Here is a 21,310-nt window from a genome sequence, read left to right as displayed (position 1 = left end):
CCTACAGAATTGGCTACTTGGAGATGGGGAAGAAGAGAGTAGGGGTGTGTACAGGACTTTGTTCTCCCTGGCTTCTTATTGAAAATGTCTGTGTAGTATTCTCCCATGATGTGGGTATGCCGGCGTTGGACTGGCGTAAACACAGTAAAAAGTCTGACAACACCAGGTTTTAGTCCAACCTATTTATTTGATAATATACTCACAAGCTTTCGGGGTTAGCCCCTTCGTCAGGTGAATGGAGAGTTCTGGCCTCAGACAGAGCATATAAAGCACAGACAGTTTAGAGATTACTGGTTAGAATGCGAATCCTTACACCTAACCTGCTGTTCAAGACCTGAAGTGGCTGATAATGTGAGTGGAAGGAGCACTGATCACAGTTTAAAGAGATGTGTATTGTCTCCAGACAGTATAGTGAGTGAGGTTTTGCAAACCCATGCAAGTCACGGGGGTTACAGATAGTGCTACATGAACCCAAGATCCCTTCGGGTAAGCATTCTCCAAGGCAGCCTTCACGACACACGACAGCGCATAGTCGCTGAGCAGAGACTGATAGCCAAGTTCCACACACGAGGACGGTCTCAACAGGGATCTTGGGTTCATGTCGCACTATCTGTAACCCCCGTGACTTGCCTGGGTTTGCAAAACCTCACTCACTATACTGTCTGGAGACAATACACATCTCTTTAACCTGTGATCAGTGCTCCTTCCACTCACATTATCAGCCACTTCAGGTCTTGAACAGCAGGTTAGGTGTAAAGATTCGCATTCTAATCAGTAAGCTCTAAACTGTCTGTGCTTTATATGCTCTGTCTGAGGCCAGAACTCTCCATTCACCTGACGAAGGGGCTAACCCCGAAAGCTTGTGAGTATATTATCAAATAAATAGGTTGGACTAAAACCTGGTGTTGTCAGACATTTTACTAGTATTCTCCCAGACAGCGCAGCCTGCTCCAGAGTTTACCAGGTAGAAAAGATGCAATATGCTGCTCTATGACACAGCGCAGTGGACACAAACTCTACATCATAGTGAAACAAAATACCGCACGAACACACTACAACAACACATTCTTGAGTTCTATCAGACTGTGTGGCCATACTTAAAATATTCAGAACCTTCCCTAACCGGACAGCACTAGTCATATGGTTTGCACTCAGGGCTTCACCTGCTTTGCTGCTGTGATTCCAGTGGAAATCCGCGGGACTTTCTCCAAACCTTCACCAATGTTACAGCAGTGGAGCAGAATAAACCCTCAAGGAAATTGTGCTGCATCCTGACACAGAACTGCCACCAAGACAGCTTATATGACAGGAGGCTGAGATTGTTTCAATGGACTGCAACCTATTAGAATCATGCATCTCCGAACTGATATTTTCTTCTGAGTTGGCTGAACTAAAGTAGGGATAGCCAGTTAGATTTGTTTGATACTGCCTTTAAAGAGGAAATGTTGTAATTTGAGTGGCAGCAGGAGGTCTGATGTGCACCCAGTGATGTGATGAGATTGCATTCTGACCAAGTATCTGAAGCAATTAAACTCTCGACCTACCACTCTTCACAAGGCAACGTCAGCAGATCTTAATTCATCCGAACATTGCATAGGAGCTGATTGATTTCAGGCAATTTCATTCATTAAGGGCTGTGGCATAATTCACATAACAAGGCTCCGGCTACGTGATAAGTGAGTCTACAGAGCACATATAGATTCAGTGTACTGACATGGCATTAGCTGAATCTTGAGTAAATTAAAACACATTACTTCACAAATACACAGTACATCAATGGCTGTTAAATACGCTTAAAGACTTCGCAAATACAATGAAAATTGATGCAAATTAGTTGGAAATTAAGTTAGTCGCAGGGTCAGACTAGAGAACGGGATCAGATTGTCAAAATTCTGGAATTCTGAGAGATTTGTCACAATCTTCACTCTGTTAAATGGGACTGCCAAATCTCAAATTCCAATCCACATTTGTCCAGGGAAGATCTGTATGGGCCAGATCAATAGCGGAAGCTGAAAAAGGTTCCCTCTCTCATAGATCTTTTTTAAACATTTCTTCAATTTTCAATCACTCAAGTGATTTGGTTCATTTGAACTCAATGAAAGATTCTCTTTCTATTGGGAACTGACTGTGTGATGGACAATAAAGCCTAGCAGATAAAATAGCCAAAAATATATATTATATGTGATTTCAAGGAATGTTTTATAAATTTCACAGTTTCCAAATGGCACCTTCCATTAAGGTGCTCTTCACGATAACAAGGGCAAATAGTGTTTTTTTTGTCAGACTTTGATGACAGAAATCTTGGTTCCGCACTAGATTTCCCTGCACCAGTCACTACACGGCTAATACAGATGGGATTAACATACTGCTTCATTTCTCCCTCCCTGTCACAAAAATTCTTCAAATCAATGTGGGTATTTTTGTCTGTTTTAATTGCTCGCTGTTCTTTCCAGCTTCACTGGTCTATGCCATTTTGGGTTTTGGTCTTTCATTCTCCAATGCAAATAACACAGATCCAGTGCCGGTATCTGTAGCCATTGATCAGTGCTTTTATTACTCCTCATGTAGCGGCCAAGGCAAACTACTCCAGCCTAACAGCCCCAAAAGCTTTCAAGTGGTGGAGGCTGCCTCGCTAAATATATTTAAGGCGCGGGTTGATAGGTTTTTGATAGGCAAGGGGATTAAGGGTTATGGGGAGAGGACGGGAATGTGGAACTGAGCCACGACAGATCAGCCATGATCTTATTGAATGGCGGGGCAGGCTTGAGGGGCTAGATGGCCTACTCCTGCTCCTATTTCTTATGTTCTTATGTTCTAAGCTTTTAAATTCACGGTGGCACAGTGGTTAGTCCTGCTGCCTCACAGCACCAGAGACTCAGGTTCAATTCCCGGCTTGGGTCACGGTCTGTGTGGAGTTTGCACATTCTCCCTGTGGGTTTCCTCCAGGTTCCTCCCACAGTCTGAAAGACGTACTGGTTAGGTGCTTTGGCAATGCTAAATTCTCCCTCAGCGTACCCGAACAGATGCTGGGGTGCGGCGACTCGGGGATTTTCACAGTAACTTCATTGAAGTGTGGATGAAAGACTACTTTTGATACTAGTAAATAAACTTTAAATTCCACTTGTAGTTATATATTTTTCAAACGTTACAATGAAGGTTTTATCCACTTCTTTCACATGACAAAGATTCTAGCTGAAAAATGCTAAAATATTAAAAACTTTCATCAATATCTAGAGTGAGTTTTCAATATTATGCACTGTGTATGTAGCTGCTGACAGGACATCGTAGCATTGCCGTGATAACAAAAATGGGACAACGTGCAGCACTTTTATTAGTGCCAAAGTCATTTGATTCAACGCTCTGGCTCCTTCCAGGATTGTCTATATGCAAAGACAGCATTAGTAAGAGCTGGATGAAGGGGGATGGGTTGATCTCTACTTACTGAAAGGAAACCTTCAGTGGAAGTGCTGATGGAGTGGTATTTGATATGCTTTCTATTTGTCAATAGCACAGAGCTCCTGTTCCTTTAGAAGGTTGCACAGTTCAATAGTAAGCCTGTTAAAAAATCTCCGGTTCCTGCTGAATAGTCCTCTGGAAAAAATAGTCAGCAAAATAAGACATAAAAAAAGGGCTTTTTTTTCAGGTTTACGAGTACAAATCTGTTTGTCTTTTTTTTTAAAAAAGAGAGTTGTCAGGCATATTACAGTGGGAGTTTTTATGACGCCTCAAGGGGACAGTTTTATCCCCAACTTAATGAGAGAGACAATTCTAAATTCTAATTAGTGCAAACAGCGATTGTAGGTATGAGCTCTTGATTTAAGTGCTATAAAATCTCCCCGACGAGTGGGGTACCTCAGAGGCACTTCCGGTACTTCACCACTTGAAGTACAACTCCTATCTGGCTAAAGATGCTTCAGCAGCCCACGCATCACAGAACTTTAAATATTTTATATTGTTTCTGATGATGGAATCTTCTGCCACATTTCACCTTATCTGTTAAACTGCCTGCCAATAAAAGCTGAACTGTGTGTCTGATGCACTCATAATTGCAGGAATACTGTCATCACACCTTGATGCTGGCCAGTCTGCAGTAAGCTGCAGTTGGCAGACTGCAATGCAGATGGTAGGTTGAGCTCAGATGAGAGTCTCCAGTATAATTGCTACTCACATTCCACTGTATTTTGATAGCTGCTGTGCGGGATGGCTAAGAACCAATTATCGCAAACAAAAGCAGAAATAATAAATAGGTCCACAATGACAGTCAGCCTCTGAAAAAGGAAGCTAGCCAAATTTTTCACGTTGGCCCTTTCCCAAATTCACACTGCAGGTGAAGGCCTACACTTTCTCTTGGAAGGTGATATGCACCACGGCTGCTTTTCCAACTCTTTTTGCTTTTATTTCAGATTTTTTTTCTTTTAACCTTTTACTATCCCATGAAAACCTTTGCAATGCTTCCTTTAAACCTTTTTCAATAAAATTTGACCAGACCACAGAAAATATCATCAAATCACTGATTATATGAATCCTGCTACGATTGGCACAGTGGTTAACATCGCTGCCTCACAGCACCGGGGTTCAATTCTGGCCTCGGTGACTGTTTGTGTGGACTTCACAGATTCTCCCTGTCTTTATGCAGCTTTTCTCTGGGTGCTCTGGTTTCCTCCCACACTTCAAAGCTGTGTAGGTGACGTGGACTGGGCATGCTAAATTGCCCCATAGTGTCCCTCAATGTTGGGGGGGGGGGGTGGGTGGTGGGTGAGTGTGTGCAGTTATGGGAATAGGGCAGGGGGTGGACCTGGGTAAGATACTCTGTTGGGAGAGTCAGTGCAGACTCAAATGGGCCCAATGGCCTCCTCCTGCACTGTAGGGATTCTATGTTTCTGGCACCTGGATACAAAGTGCTGCTTTGAGCTTTGTACAGAGGTGATCGTACGCTGGAGAGTAAGGTGGGTACCGAGTTTGCAAAACATTGACCTTCCCACTGTCATTGGCCTCTTAAAAATGGTTAAAAGATGTAAAAAGTGAAAAAAAAACTGGTGCCTTTTTAAGAATGCTCAGATTGTTCACCGTGATCACTTCAAAAGGAACACGTTTAATTCTAGATTAAAGATCCATTCGTTTATTACAGTTGGCTCTGGACAAAGAGATAAATGAACTCTGACCAGGAACACTCAGTGGGAATGACCACTTGGAATATTATGCTGGAGGCTTTACTTATATGGACTGGCTTCAAATTCTTGTCAGAGAATCCTTCAATATCACAACGTCACCCACACCATTTCGAAACCCTCTCCCTCACTAAAGAATGAAGTAAAAAGTCTGACAACACTGTGTTTACCCCAGTCCAACGCCGGCACATCCACATAAAGAATGAAGTGCAGGAAAGAATTATCTATCAAGACCCAGTTCTGGTGAAGGGTCATCTAGATTTGAAACGTTGGCTCTATTCTCTCCCCACAGATGCTGTGTGACCTGCTGAGATTTTCCAGCATTTCCACCAGTTTTTGTATCCATCAAGTTTATCTAGTTAAACACTCAGTGTTTACAGTAACAGCCAATCATTTTGATCTGATTCTGGAACAGTCACAGACTATAGCAGCAAGCTGAACAGTCAACATTTTCCTTCTGATATTCTAGAAAAACAGAAACTACAAGAATAATGGGCTCAGTTTTGAGGGAAATCAACAGTAACTGCCATCTATAAAGAAGGCAGGATTGAGGATTTGATTGGTTAGGTGTTATGACTTGCTCCAATTTTAGAAAATTGCTTACAGAATGCAAAAAATAACAGTACGAGAGAGAAAGAAACGCTAGTCCAAAGACTATAGTTCTGTGCACACCCAAAATGTGGTCACTAGTCTAGATTTTCACTGGCTAAGGGCTTTATGACCAGACTGTTATGTGGAACAAAGAACAATGGTTGAAGCTTTAAGTGATATTAATCAGTACACAGTCAAAAGTATACCCTGTTCCTGCCCAATTTCCTACCATAATATTTACATAGCAAATTTGCATCCCAAAAGAACCAAAACTGCATCTATATTTGGCTCACAGTTTTGTGAGCTTTTCAAATCCTCTCACTTGTTGCTTGTCACTTGAAAAGAGATGGCCTGCTTGCATAACAAGCTAGTCCATCAATATACGATGGAATACAGCAGCAGATAATGTGTTTGTTCCAACACGGCAAGTTCCTAATCGCTGGTTGGCCTCAGGATAAAGTGCAAGTGCAGGAATAGCAACATGCCAGGCAAATTAGCCAGAGCTAATCCTGTTTATAAAGCAGCAATGGGCTCGCTGGAGGCTATCTAAAAGAGGAAGGGCAAAAGGCAACTTTAAAAAAAAACACCAGCCGTTTGGGGAAATATTTTTTTTAAATCCAGGCAAAAATCACAACATCGACACAACTATAATGTTCTCAAAAGGGTTCAAACAGAAATTTTTTACTGTCCTCAGATATTTTGCATGAAAACGTCAGTAACAACAATGGCATGGTCCAAGAATTCTAGAAACACAAACTAGCTTCAGAGCTGAATGTAATAATCTGATGTGGCCCACTCACTACACTGCATCACTAATTTAATTGGTCCACCACTGATCATCACCATATGAGGTACTGAGATATGACAGGCAGTGGTCTGCACATAACATCCTCGAGGTCCTACAGGAAAAGGAAACGGCGGATGCTGTCAGATAGTTCCCTGAGCAGACTGCCAAAGAATACTTCATCACCAGAACAAGCACCAACTCTACTTTCTCGGAGGTGAGGGAAATTTGGCATGCCGCTATGGCTCTCACAAACTTTTACAGGTGCACCACAGAAAGCATCCTTTCTGGTTTTATCACAGCTTGGTATGAATCCTACTCTGTCCAAGACCACAAGAAACTACAAAGGGTTGTAAACGTAACCCAGTCCATCATTCAAACCAGCCTCCCATCCATTGACTCTGTCTACACTTCCCACTGCCTTCGAAAAACAGACAACATAATCAAGGACCCCACGCATCCCAGACATACTCTTGTCCACCTTCTTCTGTCAGGAAAAAGATACAAAAAAGTCGGAGGTCACATACCAACCGACTCAAGAACTGCTTCTTCCCTGCTGCCTTCAGACTTTTGAATGGACGTATCTTGTATTAAGTTGATCTTTCTCTACACCCTAGTTATGACTATAACGCTACATTCTGCACCCTCTCCTTTCTTTCTTCCCTATGTACTCAATGAACAGTATTCTTTGTTGGTATAGCATGCAAGGAACAATATTTCACTGTATATTAATACTTGCGACCATAATAAATCAAAGAAAAAGAAGCTTGGCTAGTTGTGAGAAGGGTCTCATCCCCTCTGCACATTGCTGCTGAAGTGGCTGTGATGGGGAAAGGACTGTAGTCCACCTCCTTCTGGAAGGTGTCATAATGAAGCAGGTCTGAAAAAAGATGCAGTGGTTTTTGATGAGGTTTATCCCTAACAGCTCCAGGATGCAGGAGTCTGTGCTCGATGGACTGTTCCCAGGTATGCACACCAAAACAAGTATCAACTATGCCTGGAGAACCAGTAACTCAATGGAAAGACAGTTTTTGGTCTGCCCAAAACTTGTTGGTTTTCCAGTACAAAGAGTTGTCCTCAAACAAGTGTTGGAGACTGCTACCTTCCAGGTTCCAGGGCTAGATGCTGAGGGATGACTAATGCTTGGGGCAGGGGCCACAAGAGCAAAACAGAGGAAGGACACTGTCTGAGGCCCTTCAGCCATCGTATACTGAGGAGTTGGAAATGGAAGAAACCCTCAAACTGCATAATAACATGTAACGGCAATTGTAAATATTCACTCCAATTTTAAATGTAATAATATGTTGTACTGGAAAAGAGAGTTGTCTTGCACTTTATGTAATATCAACATTAAATGATTATGAAATATACTTTCATAAATTTTATGAATAAAGTATACTCTTGGGAAAAGAAAAATCCCTGTAAGCTGAGCATCTTAACACACCAAGTAAATGGGCAGCGTGGTGGCACAATGGTTAGCATTGCTGTCTCACAGCGCCAGGAACCTGGGTTCAATTCCCAGCCTTGGGTCACTGTCTGTGTGGAGTTTGCACATTCTCCCCGTGTCTGTGTGGGGTTTCCTCCAGGAGCTCTGATTTCCTCCCACAGTTCAAAGATGTGCGGGTTAGGTTGATTGGCCATACTAAATTGCTATTTACCTACTGGTCACCCTTAGCATCAGGGTGACCAGCAGGGTAAATACGTGGGGTTATGAGAATAGGGCCTGGGTGAGATTGTTGTCGGTGTAGGCTCAATCGACTAAATAGCCTCCTTCAACACTGTAGGGATTATAAACAACCTGCTTCATGTAATGACTTCACACCCAAGCATGTTGACTGAAGGAAGGGGAATTCAACAACCTGCCTTTGTGTGACACAATAGATGTGGCAATGAGCAGTAATGGGCTAACCATATAATCAGGTCAAAAGCATTTATGACAGTCTCTATCTAGGAACATAGTGAGTTTAACTGATGAATACTGTTGCACAAGTCCAGTTGGTGTTTTAATATATGCAGAAAGCTGCTTTTTAGATTCCAACACTTTGTTCTAATGACTAGGTTTTAAAATTCTGATACAACAAGCAATGCAAGAAACCAAATCAATGTCCAACTATGCAGAGGTTACAGAGTTCCTCCTCTGTGCTGCAATATTATTCCAACCTATAACGGCAAGTCATTTTGTGAGAAACACTTGGCCAATTATCATCAAGGAACAATCACTCATAACCATTGCCTTCCAATCATAACCAGATCAGCGTTATTCATATTAGTGAAATATTATCCAACTATTTCGTGGAGACAAATTGTTACTTCAGAATAACCTTGAATTATGTTTCACCTATATATAAATGCTTTTAGGACTCAATAAATGAATAGTTGACGACACATCTTGTCTAAATATTACATGCCTGGTATTCATAACATCAAAACAGGCATTGGAAATTGAAATGGCGCAGAGAGTTTATTCCAAGCATTAATCTTCTACCTAATCTAACCAGGAAATTTGTATGTACAAATCTTTGAATAGTGTTTCTGCTTTTCTGAGAATGTGTAGTATTAATTGCCAGCATCAAACACTTTAGCACAGTGAAATATTCAGCCTGTGCACTGTCCAACATATAGAACACTAAGAAGTCTCACAACACTAGGTTAAATCAATCAGGTTTATTTGGCAGCACAAGCTTTCAGAGTGCTGCTCCTTCGTCAGGTGAGTGGGTCAGAACATATAGGATCCAGTAGCTTGGTACAGTTCAAGATACCAACTTCAGCACTGGGAAAACAAGCACTTCGCCAACAAATTTGCAAACTGTCTGTTTGCTATTCATAACTGGCCTCTTTTTAAACCTTGACACTAATTCATATTGTTCTCTCCAGAGTTTACATAATAGTGTTGAATTCTGGCCGTTGCAATTGGCTGATGCTTGTCGGCCGTTTCACTGATTTGATTTACCGGTTTTACATTCTCTTCACGAATCTTGAAGTTGCACAGATGCAGAGATCAGTACCGCTCTCGACAAGAGCAGGAACGTGATGGTGACACAAAGAGAAAGAGAGAGGCACCCTCCTCTCGACCAACTCAAGCAACATCACATCACATCAGCAACCATCAAACAGGAGGTCATGTTCTGGGCTGTAATTGTCAGCAATGGTCTGCAGGCTCATGGCTGCACATTAGGATTCCCTCAGCCTTCATGGCTAATTGCCAGTACAAAGCCTCTACCTCCTCAGCCTTTCATAGTCTGCACATTAGATGAAACAGTTCCGAATCTTTCCGAAGGCAGCTAACAATTTGTTTCCTCATTCTCCAACTTCCCTTTCAGCTTCACCTACAGTGTTGGATATTTATACAAATAACCTGCACCATGGAGACTGAGAGCTATTAACTCATTATCATTCCAGTAAGATTTCAATTCAGTTCTCAACTTAAAGAAAGAATGAATTAATTCATGTACTGATTTGTAGGACATTCCTAAGCACTTTATACCAAGGAAACACTTTGTTGTGATGTTGGTAAATATGGAAGTTAGATTGCACACTGCCAGATCACACAATAAGTGAACGGGAGATCTGCTGAGGACAGGTTTGATTGAGGGAAGAGTGTCGCCTGGGAGACAAGAACTCTCACATTTTTCCTTGAATGGGATCTTAAACTGAGAGGGCAGCTGGACCCTTTGTTTAGTGTCTCATCCAAAAGATGTCATCTCTGACAGCGGAGTGTTCCCTCTCGGTTTAACTCTTTGGCTTAAAGCCAACACTTACTGGCTCAGGGGCAAAAGTGTGAGCATTGAACCAAGGCTGATAGCTTCTGAACTGGCTTATATCAATAGACAGAAATTAGTATCACTAGTTCGGATCCATTTATGCTAGTAGCTTTGAGGTTCAGTTAATTTGGCAGTAGGGGTGTCACAATTCTTCACCCAGTACCTTATGTTGGAAAGTGCATGTGTGTGGATATCGGGAAAGTACAGAATTGGCCTGTGACATGATGCCTTCATCCACAAGACTGAACAAAAATTCACTCTTTGTACTCACACCTGAACACTGGGCGAGGTGGTGGAGATTGTCCAGTGCTCACAGTATTCAAGGGGAGTCAGTCATTTCAGGTGAGAAGAAGCAAAGAATAGAGCAAACATACAACACAAGTGAGATTTCCCAAGCTGCTGAAGGCCTGAGGGAGTATTCAGACAGCTATTCCACTCGCTAAGGAACATCTAATAAGTATATCTTAAATTGTTCATCAGTTGTGTAACAGTTTTCAAACTACACTGATGCTGCCAGGCCTGCTGAGTTTATCCATCATTTTTTGGTTTTATTTTAGATTTACAGTATTTGCAACATTTTGCTTTGAACAGGTTATATTGTTCAGTTTCTATTATAATTTATTCAAAATGACCGGTGCTCAAACTTTCTGGACCACCTAGGTGGTCCTTTAGAGTCACCTATCCACCTTACCCCTCTTGCTTTTGCTTGCCAGCGCAAATGAACGCGTTAGGATTAACAGTCATACAGTCAGAGAGGTTTACAGCATGGAAACAGGCCCTTCTGCCCAACTTGTCCATGCCGCCTTTTTTTTTTAAAACCCCTAAGTTAATTCCAATTGCTTGCACTTGACCCATATTCCCTCTATACCATCGTACCCATGTAACTATCTAAATACTTTTTAAAAGATAAAATTGTACCCGTCTCCACTACTACCTCTGGCAGCTTGTTCCAGACATTCACCACCCTCTGTGTGAAAAAATTGCCCCTTTGGACACTTTTGTATCTCTCCCCTCTCACCTTAAACCTATGCCCTCTAGTTTTAGACTCCCCTACCTTTGGGGAAAGGTATTGACTATCTAGCTGATCTATGCCCCTCATTATTTTATAGACCTCCAGAAGATCACCCCTCTTCTGGAGGTCTATAAAATAAACGCTCCAGAGAAAAAAGTCCCAGTCTATTCAGCCTCTCCTTATAACTCAATCCATCACGTCCTGGTAGCATCCTGGTAAATCTTTTCTGCACTCTTTCTAGTTTAATAATATCCTTTCTATAACAGGGTGACCAGAGTGGCATACAGTATTCCAAGTGTGGCCTTACTAATGTCTTGTACAACTTCAGCAAAATGTGCCAACTCCTGTATTCAACGTTCTGACCGAAGAAACTAAGCATGCCGAATGCCTTCTTCACCACTGTCCATCCGTGACTGCATTTTCAAGGAGCTATAAACATGTACCCCTAGATCTCTTTGTTCTGCAACTCTTCCCAATGCCCTACCATTAACTGAGCAAGTCTTGCCCCTGTTCAATATACCAAAATGCATCACCTTGCATTTGTCTAAGTTAAACTCTGTCTGCCATTCGTCAGCCCACTGGCCCAACTGATCAAGATCCCATGGCAAATGGAGATAACTTTCCTCACTGTCCATTATTAATGGGGAGGATGATGTTGCCTTTGGTGAGGTATCATTGACATAATGTTTGGTACCAAGCTGGTCACATTGGGCTCCACAATCAGCCCGTTTCTCTCCTTTGTTTTCAGCCCCACACAAATGTTGTAAATCCGATCACAGCTTTCGGCTGTTGGGAATGGTAGCTGGACTTTCAAAGCTGTGGCAGTGAATCCGCAAAATGTGGAGCCACAGGCTGCCAAACTTTCTTTCACCAACTGAGTTTGGTGAAGTCACCGATTACCAACTTCTGTAACTTGCAGTTTGGACGAGCTTACAGATATCTGGAGGATACTCGTGGACTAGACCACGGAGAAGCACAGTTCTAAATGGCTGATCCATAAAACAGAATATTTATCAAATGGACAAAATGCAATATGAACCATTGCAATTACTATAATTGAAGACACATACCTGTCCTTCTGTACATAACCGAGGAGACATCTTCGCCTTTGAGTCTAAAATGAGAAAATAAATAGTTACCAAGACTGACAACTCCTAGGGGACAAATTTAATCACAAGTCAAGTGAAGTATGTTTTCGTTAACCTTTTGTCAACTATCACCTTTGCTAGTTCGATAACTTTGCCTTAAGCAGGCAGAGTGTTCTATTTAACTTGAAGACATGTAACATTCTCAAATCCGTGGCAATTATATTCCCCCTAAGCTACTGTTTTAAAAGTTTATTTACTGGTGTCACAAATAGGCTTACATTAACACTGCAATGAAGTTACTTTGAAAATCCCTTCATTGCTACATCCAGTGCCTGTTCGGGTACACTGAGGGAGAATTTAGCATGGCCAATGCACCTGACCAGCACGTCTTTCAGACTGTGGGACGAAAGACGAGCACCCGGAAGAAACCCACACAGACACAGAGAGAACATGCAGACTCTGCACAGACAGTGACCCAAGCTGGGAATTGAACCAGGATCCCTGGCACTGTGAGGAGATTTCCTGTTATTATAACACCATTCCTGCTTCCAAATAAAAGCAAAATACTGCGGATGCTGGAATTCTGAAACAAAAATAGAAAATGCTGGAAAATCTCAGCAAGTCTGACAGCTCCTGTGGGGAGAGAATCGATCCCTGCTTCAAGTGTTTGTCCTGCACAAATGGGAGTATTAGATAGAAGTTTTAGTCCATATATTAAAACAGAAGAACCAAAATATGCCAACTTTTAATTTACAAACTGTGGTAATAAAGTGAAAAAAAGCAGGTTTAATTTAAATGACAGTAATTTTTTTGTGGAAAATTAGCATTAAAAGCACAAAGTACACAAATGTTCAAGCTGAGTATTGTGCTGGCAATGATTAGGAACAAATGATTGAAATTGCAGTCAGGGCAGTTTATATCAGCTTTTAAATTACATTTAGGGGCATTCTCAATGCTTCAAGTGGAATAAATTAAATATTACAAGGTTTTACAGGAGACAATTAAAAAAAAATTGAAATCAACAGATGCAGTTTTCAACTTAGCAATGCAATCCTTAGATTACAATTAGCATTTAATTTTTTAGCATTTTGCAGTATGAACAGATGTAAAGACCATGGGGCATGATTTACATTTCAATTCTTACTCTGGGCAATCTGGTCACAGAATATAAATTAAATTCCAGAGTTCCTCTTCATATTTTCCTTATGTATGAATAGTTGAGGATAAGGCTGGTCAAAGGGCTTAGACACAGTATCTTATTAATTACCCTGACTCAAACATGTTCAATAACAAACATTCACTAACTTTGAGCAGAATGCATTCGGCCAACCATGTGTAAGATTCCAGATAAGGATTTAAGTATCATGGAGGGGATTCAGTGGTCCTACCACAATGGCAAAATATATATTTTAAACACTCTTGACTTCATAAAGTATGCAAAACATTACAATGGCACAGGATCAATATACTTGACTTATTATTGCCATACGTATTGGGATACAGTGAAGTGCTGTTTCGTGCACAGACAAAGCATGCAGTTCATAGAGTAGATGGGGAGAAGGAAAGGAGAGTGTTACAGTCATAGCTAGGGTGTAGCTACAGGGTAGGAACATTCAAAAGTCTGATGGCAGCAGGGCAGAAGCTGTTCTTGAGTCGGTTGGTATGTGACCTCCAATCCTTCTGTATCTTTTTCCTGATGGAAGAAGGTGGAAGAGAGTATGTTTGATTATGCTTGCTGCTTTGAGGCAGCGAGAAGTGTAGACAGAGTCATTGGAATGGGAGGTTGATTTGCATGATGGATTATTACAATTCAATGAAGAAACATCACAATGTTTGTCCTAGTGTAAAATAATGTTCCTAAGAATGTGTGACGTATTGTAAAAACAGGTTTGGCTAGAACTAAAATGGCTCACATTACAATAACCGTTCCAACTGCTCAATCCAAGAGTACTAACTTGGTCCAAGCGAAGATCGGTTTCACAATATTGTGATGGAATGTTTTACGCTGATCCATATAAACAAACCAAAAGTGAAGGATCACCAGTAGTTAAGTGTGGAACACAGCATTTATACATGAAAAAACTAATTTGCCTGAGGAGTGACAGTAATGATGTCTTCCTTACAAATGGAAAAAACTTTTCTTCGTCATTTTTATACAAGGATTACTTTAATAATTTTGTTCAAAATAAGGTTGGTTTTTATTTTGTTTTCAAGCACAACAAAGTAATTCAGCAGCTCATAAATGTTCTTCTTCTAAAGCTTAAAAATTGTTGCTTTTGTAGGTGAATCATACAATTACTATAATTATTTAGAAGACTTTTCTAAATTAATTGGTAGCTACTGTGCAGAACGATCTAGGACTTCTGTGATACCAATACTGAACAACAGGCTGGAAGTTTGGAGAAAGCACCAAAAGCACTGCTGGTTTACAGGGGAAATTCCTGCTGTAATATATCTTGCTCTTTTGATGCCAGGAACAGCATGGAAAACAGCTAAACTGTAATTTGCTGCCTTACAATTGCAGCTTTATTTTTTGAAGACATGATTTTGTTTTATTTTGAAACCCAGGTGGTTTACTAGTAATCTTTAAGAACATAAGAAATAGGAGCAGGAGTAGGCCATCTAGCCCTTCGAGCCTGCCCCGCCATTCAATAAGATCATGGCTGATCTGAAGTGGATCAGTTCCACTTTCCCGCTTTCTCCCCATAACCCTTAATCCCCTTGTCTGTCAAAAACCTATCTACCCGTGTCTTAAATATATTTAGCGAGGTAGCCTCCACCACTTCAACGGGCAGAGAATTCCACAGATTCACCACCCTTTGAGTGAAGAAGTTCCTCCTCAACTCCGTTCTAAACTACACCACCCCCCCCGCCTTATTTTGAGGCTGTGCCCTCTAGTCCTGCTGTCCTTTCTAAGCGAGAAGAATCTCTCTACCTCTACCCTATCCATCCCCTTCATTATCTTATACGTCTCTATAAGATACCCTCTCATCCTTCTAAACTCCAACGAGTACAGACCCAGTCTACTTAGTCTCTCTTCATAGTCCAACCCCCTCATCTCCGGTATCAGCCTAGTGAACCCCCTCTGCACTCCCTCCAAGGCCAAAATATCCTTGCGCAAATGCAGCGACCAAAACTGCACACAGTACTCCAGCTGCGGCCTCACCAGTACCCTGTACAGTTGCAGCAAGACCTCCCTGCTTTTATATTCTATCCCCCTCGCTACAAAGGCCAGCATACCATTCGCCTTCTTGATCACCTGCAGACTGGGTTTTTGCGACTCATGCACAAGGACCCCCAGGTCCCTCTGCACCATAGCATGCTGCAGCTCTTCTCCCTTTAAATAGTAATCCCTCCTACTATTATTCCTGCCAAAGTGGATAACCTCACACTTGCTAACATTGTACTCCATCTGCCAGGTCCTCGCCCACTTGCTCAGCCTATCCAGATCCCTCTGCAGACTTTCCACACCCTCCGCACAATTTGCTTTTCCACTCATCTTTGTGTCATCAGCAAATTTCGACACCCTACACTCAGCCCCCTCCTCCAGATCATCTATATAAATAGTAGATAGCTGAGACCCCAGCACCGATCCCTGCGGCACTCCACTAGTTACCAACCGCCAATCAGAGGGAGGTACCTCCCTCTAGGTACCTCGCCACTACCCTTCCCCAATCTGGCCCAGATGTGATTCTCACAGTGATGCGGTTGACTCCTACAGGCCCTCCAAGGTGGCCTTTGAAGCCACTTAGTTAAATCATGCTGCTAGAAGTTCAAGATGGCGGCTCATCACCACTATCTCAGGGCAAGAGATCCATCAGGAATGCCAAAAGACAGTACTGGACCGAGCTATAGTCTCAGACTTGTCACACAGACTCCGACCGGCTATGGCAAGGTCTGCAAGAGATTACAGGCTATAAGATGAAAGTGTGTAAAATCACCGGCAGCAATGCCTCCCTCCCCGATGAGCTCAACGCAATCTATGCCCATTTTGAGCAAGAGGTCAGCGAGAGCACACCCTCCATCCTGGTAGCTTCAGAAGAAGCTGTATCCAAACTCACCACCACCACAGATATCAGAGCAGCCTTCTCAAGAGTCAACCCACAGAAAGCGACTGGCCTGGATGAGGTACTCAGATGAGCACTCAGATCTTGCATGGACCAGCTGGCGTGGGTATTCACAGACCTTTAATCTCTTTTTAAACCAATCTGAGGTCCCTATCTGCTTCAAGAAGATGACCATCATTCCCGTATCAAAGAAAAGCCAACCAGCATGCCTTAATAACTATAGGCCAGTGGCTCTGGCATCCATCATTATGAAGTGCTTCGAAAGGTTAGTCATGGCATGAATGAATTCCAGCATCCAAGATTGCCTGGATCCAGTACAGTTCACCTATCGCTGCAACAGGTCCAGGGACAGATGCCATATCTCTGGCCCTGCACTCAACCCGGTAACACCTAGACAATAAAGACACCTATGTTAGAATCTTATTTATTGAGTACAGCTCAGCCTTCAACACCACTATTCCTACAAAACTCATCTCCAAACTCTGTGGCCTGGGGCTCGGCTCCTCCCTCTGCGACTGGATCCTAGACTTCCGAACCCAGAGGTTGCATTCAGTGAGGATAGGCAACAACACCTTCACAATCATCCTCAATACTGGTGCCCCACAAGGCTGTGTTTCTACTACACTCCTTATATACCTATGACTATGTGGCCAAATTCCTCTCCAATTCAATTTTCAAATTTGCTGATGCCATCACTGCAGTGGGTAGGATCTCAAACAATGACAAGGGAGTACAGGAAAGACAGTCTGGTGAACTGGTGCGGCAACAATAGTCTTTTCCACCATGTCAGCAAAAAGAAGATAGTTATCGACTTCAGGATGCATAATGGAGAACATGCCCCTGTCTATATCAATGGGGACGAAGTGGAAATGGTTGAGAACTTCAAGTTTCTAGATGTCCAGGTCACCAACCTGTTGTGGTTCCCCCATGCCAGTGCTAAAGCCCACCAACGCTGCTACTTTCTCCTACTTGACTAAGGAAATTTGGCGTGTCCCCTACCACTCTCACCAACTTTAACAGATGCACCATAGAAAGCATTCTTTCGTGTTGTATCACAGCTTGGTGTGTCTCCTGCTCTGTCCAAGATCACAAAAAATTACAAAGGATCGTAAACGAAGACCATTCCATCACCCAAATCAGCCACTGGCTCTGTCTACACTTCCCACTGTCTTGGAAAAGCAGCCATTCTGGCAATGAATTTGAAAACAAAAACTTCTGACATTTTATTTAATCCTTAATTTACAAAAATATATCAAGTCTTAAGCAGAAACAAACTGCAAAAGAATAACAATAGCTTACTCAAATTAATTCAACACATTTACAATGTTTCACATTTGATGGAATTCATTAATACTAACACAACTAATCAATGACCAAAATTCTAACCTTACTGTGGCTGTCCAAATGCAAACATTTGACTGATTGTTATTTAACCTGCTCATATACAATGGGCTGCCATTATTAAAGAGCTTCTCATGAATTTTTTTCCGCTCCTGGCAAAACTTTGAGAATTATAATTTCATAGAATTAATAGGATGAATTAATTCATGGAATTCAGCCCCACTTATGCTAACAAAAAAGTAGAAGCCCTGGTAAACAGTCTCCATTAATTTCATACGTGCTTGCAAATAGCCAATATAGTAGTTAGGGGTGGTACAGTGGTTACCACTGCTATCTGCCAGGAACCCGGGTTCGATTCCCAGCTTGGGTCACTGTCTGTGTGGAGTTTGCACATTCTCCCTGTGTCTATGTGGGTTTCCTCTGGGTGATCGAGTTTCCTCCCACAGTCCAAAGATGTGAAGGTTAATTCATGCTAAATTGCCCCTTCATGTCAGGGGGACTAGCTAGGGTAAATGCATGGGGTTATGAGGATAGGGACTGGGTGGGATTGTGGTTGGTGCAAATTCAATGGGCTGAATTACCTCCTTCTGCACTGTAGGATTCTATAAGCTCAGCGCATATTTGTAAATATTACTGGAATAAAATATAAGAATTTTATTTTATTGTGGTAGGTGTCCACCAATGTCATTTGATATATTTTGTAATTTACTCATTCAAACGAGTCATAAAACTGCAAACAACTGATGACGACAGTTGGTGTACACAATCGGAAATTCTCACGATTAGAAAGACACCTCCCAGGTAAACTTGAAAAGTGGGTGGACAGCAAACTCTGACTGAGATAAGAGAAGCAAGGAGGTGTTTGGTGAGGGTATCTGTTCCTGAAGAGGATATAGATTAAAGAATCGTGGGTGAACTGGTTTGGGCACTTGTGCATGTCATTGAAAAACCTTCAAAAATCAACAGCAACATTGATAATTTCACAGAGTCTTTTTGTGCATCTTGTTGATTTGACGTTTATGAGTTGAGTCCGTATATGACTTTTAGGAGAAAATACTAAAATACAAATTATATATATCTAGAACACACACACAGACAGACACACACAGAGCAAAGCCAGGTAATATTGTTCCATTGTAAATTAATTTCCTCTTCTTCCCCTTAAGGTGACTGGGCAGAATTTTGAAAGTCTCCTCAAGTACTAAATCCATCATAGTAAAGCTACTTCCAACTAATACTCAATGCACTGGTGTGTAATGGATTTTACATCAGTATTTCGCTCTGCACCACATGATAGACAATATCATTTTATTTTGTTTTAAACTCTTTAGCAGGAGGTGACTAGAACCAAAACTGTTGTTAGTAGTGCACGCCTATGCAGCAGGCGGCAGGGGAGGATGTATAAATTAGATTTAGAGTTCTATGCAGTATAATTATATTTTGATTTGAAAAATTGCAAGGCTGTGAATCTACTGATTCTCCTCCCCATCCACTCTCACCTTCAAGCTAATGCACCAGCTACTGTAAATAAGAAGCATACAACCCAATAGTTCACACTTCAGTTGGCTGCAATAAGGACATGGCAGTGTGCCAGAGTTGTTTCAATCTGGCCAGCAGCACAGTTGAGATGGGAAACTCAGCGGAATAGGCAAACTCTTATTAGGTAGAGTTCTACTTTCCAGCCTGTCCCCACATATCCCTTAATTCCCTGAGAGATCAAAGATCTGTCTGTCTACCGCAGCCTTCGATGCATTCAGCGATGGAGCATCCACAATCCTTTAGGGCAAAGAATTCTAAAGTTCACAATCCTCTGAGTGAAGAAATGTCTCCTCATCTCATTCCAAATTTATCAACCTCTTATGCAGTGTTTTAGGTTCCCCAACCAGCAGAAACAATCTCTCAGCATCCACCGTATCAAGCCCCTTCAGAATTTTGTAAGTCTCATTCTTCCACATGCCAGAAAATATAAACCCAATTTATTCAGCTTCTCATCATTGGTCCCTGGACAACCTTTGATATACTGCCTCCAAAGCAAGTATACCCTTTCTTAAACTAAAAATGCTGGAAAATCTCAGCAGGTCCGACAGCATCCATGGAGAGAGAATAGAGCCAAAATTTCAAGTCTGGATGATTCTTTGGAAGAGTCATGCAGACTCAAAAAGATAGCTCTATTCTCTCTCCATGATGTCAGGCCTGGTATCGTAGAATCCTATGGTGGGCCAAATGGCCCGAAGGAGGTGTTTTCATCAACTACAATCCACTCAGGCCCTATCCCCCTAACCCCACACATTCACACTGGTAGTCCCCCTGACACTTGGGTCGAATTAGCATGGCCAATCAACCTAAGCCGCACATCTTTGGACTGTGGGAGGAAACTGCAGCACCCTGAGGAAACCCACGTAGACACGGGGAGAACGTGCAAACTCCACACAGACAGTTACCTGAGGCCGGAATTGAACCCAGGTCCCTGGCACTGTGAGGCAGCAATGCTAACCACTATGTCACTGTGGTGAGATTTTCCAGCATTTTCAGTTTTTGTTTCAGATTCCAGCATCCGCAGTAATTTGCTTTTATCCTTTGTTAAATGTGGAAATCAAAACTGCACACAACATTCCAGATGTGATCTCAACAAAATCTTGTCTAACTGTAGCACAATTTCTTTATCCTTGTACTCCACCTTCTCTTGCAAAAAGGAACTAGTTTCCTAATTGCTTGCTGTACCCTTTCAGCACTTTCTACTTCTTTTTCAGACTTCTAGCACCTGCAGTATTTTGCCTTTGTATCAGTTAGTGAAATATATGAACAAATAAGTATTCAAGTTGTATGTAGCAGCACAGAACTCTTTTGCTAAAATATTGAGTCCAGCTGGATTCATTGAGGTATAAGACTCATTAGTTCACGCTCACACTCCAGAGTTCAAAGCTATGCTTTAATCAAGATCAACAAGGAAATGAAAGTAAGTGTAGTACATTCAAGAAGCTCAAATGACGTTCAAAAATATTACGAGGACCCTATGACTGGGTAATTGCTTCACAGTTCCCTGCAAGATACCTCTTGTAACTAGTTCTTGTCTGGATCAGATCTGGTTAACTTATTTCATGACAAGTGCTAGTCAAGACAACGATTCTTCAGGATATTCCAAAAAGGATCACAAAACGGAAAGTAATAAGTTACGTTGATGAGGCAAAAACGGTTTGATCTCAGAAATAAGAAGGGGACAATTACTTTGATCGGATTGTACTATAGGCCCCCAAATGGTCAATGGGAAATTGAGAAGCAAATATGTAAGGAGATTACAGATAGCTCCAAGAAAAATAGGATGGTAGTTGTAGGTGACTTTAAACTTTCCCAACATTGATTGGAACAGCCATAGTATTAGGGGCTTGGATTGAGAGAAATTTGGTGAGTGTATTCAGGAGGAATTTCTCATTCAGTATGTGGATGGCCTGACTAGAGAGGGGGCAAAACTTGATCTCCTTTTGGAAAATAAGGAAGGAC

At 41.8% G+C, this 21,310-nt stretch overlaps 1 protein-coding gene across 2 annotated transcripts in view; it reads right to left on the bottom strand.

Annotated features, from left to right (window-relative positions):
- Positions 1-21,310, bottom strand: part of spire2 (spire-type actin nucleation factor 2) — an 89,911-nt gene that overhangs the window by 62,093 nt on the left and 6,508 nt on the right. For both annotated transcript variants that reach the window (XM_080186870.1, XM_080186871.1), the window contains exon 2: positions 12,387-12,430. In XM_080186870.1, coding sequence (XP_080042996.1) covers positions 12,387-12,430 — 44 coding nt within the window. The remainder of the gene's footprint in view (positions 1-12,386; positions 12,431-21,310) is intronic.

Source organism: Carcharhinus amblyrhynchos, chromosome 4 (genome assembly GCF_965287045.1).
Source record: "Carcharhinus amblyrhynchos chromosome 4, sCarAmb.v2.hapA, whole genome shotgun sequence".
Lineage (NCBI taxonomy): Eukaryota > Metazoa > Chordata > Chondrichthyes > Carcharhiniformes > Carcharhinidae > Carcharhinus > Carcharhinus amblyrhynchos.
Note: the sequence above shows the minus strand (reverse complement) of the source record. Positions and strands in the feature narration are given on the sequence as shown.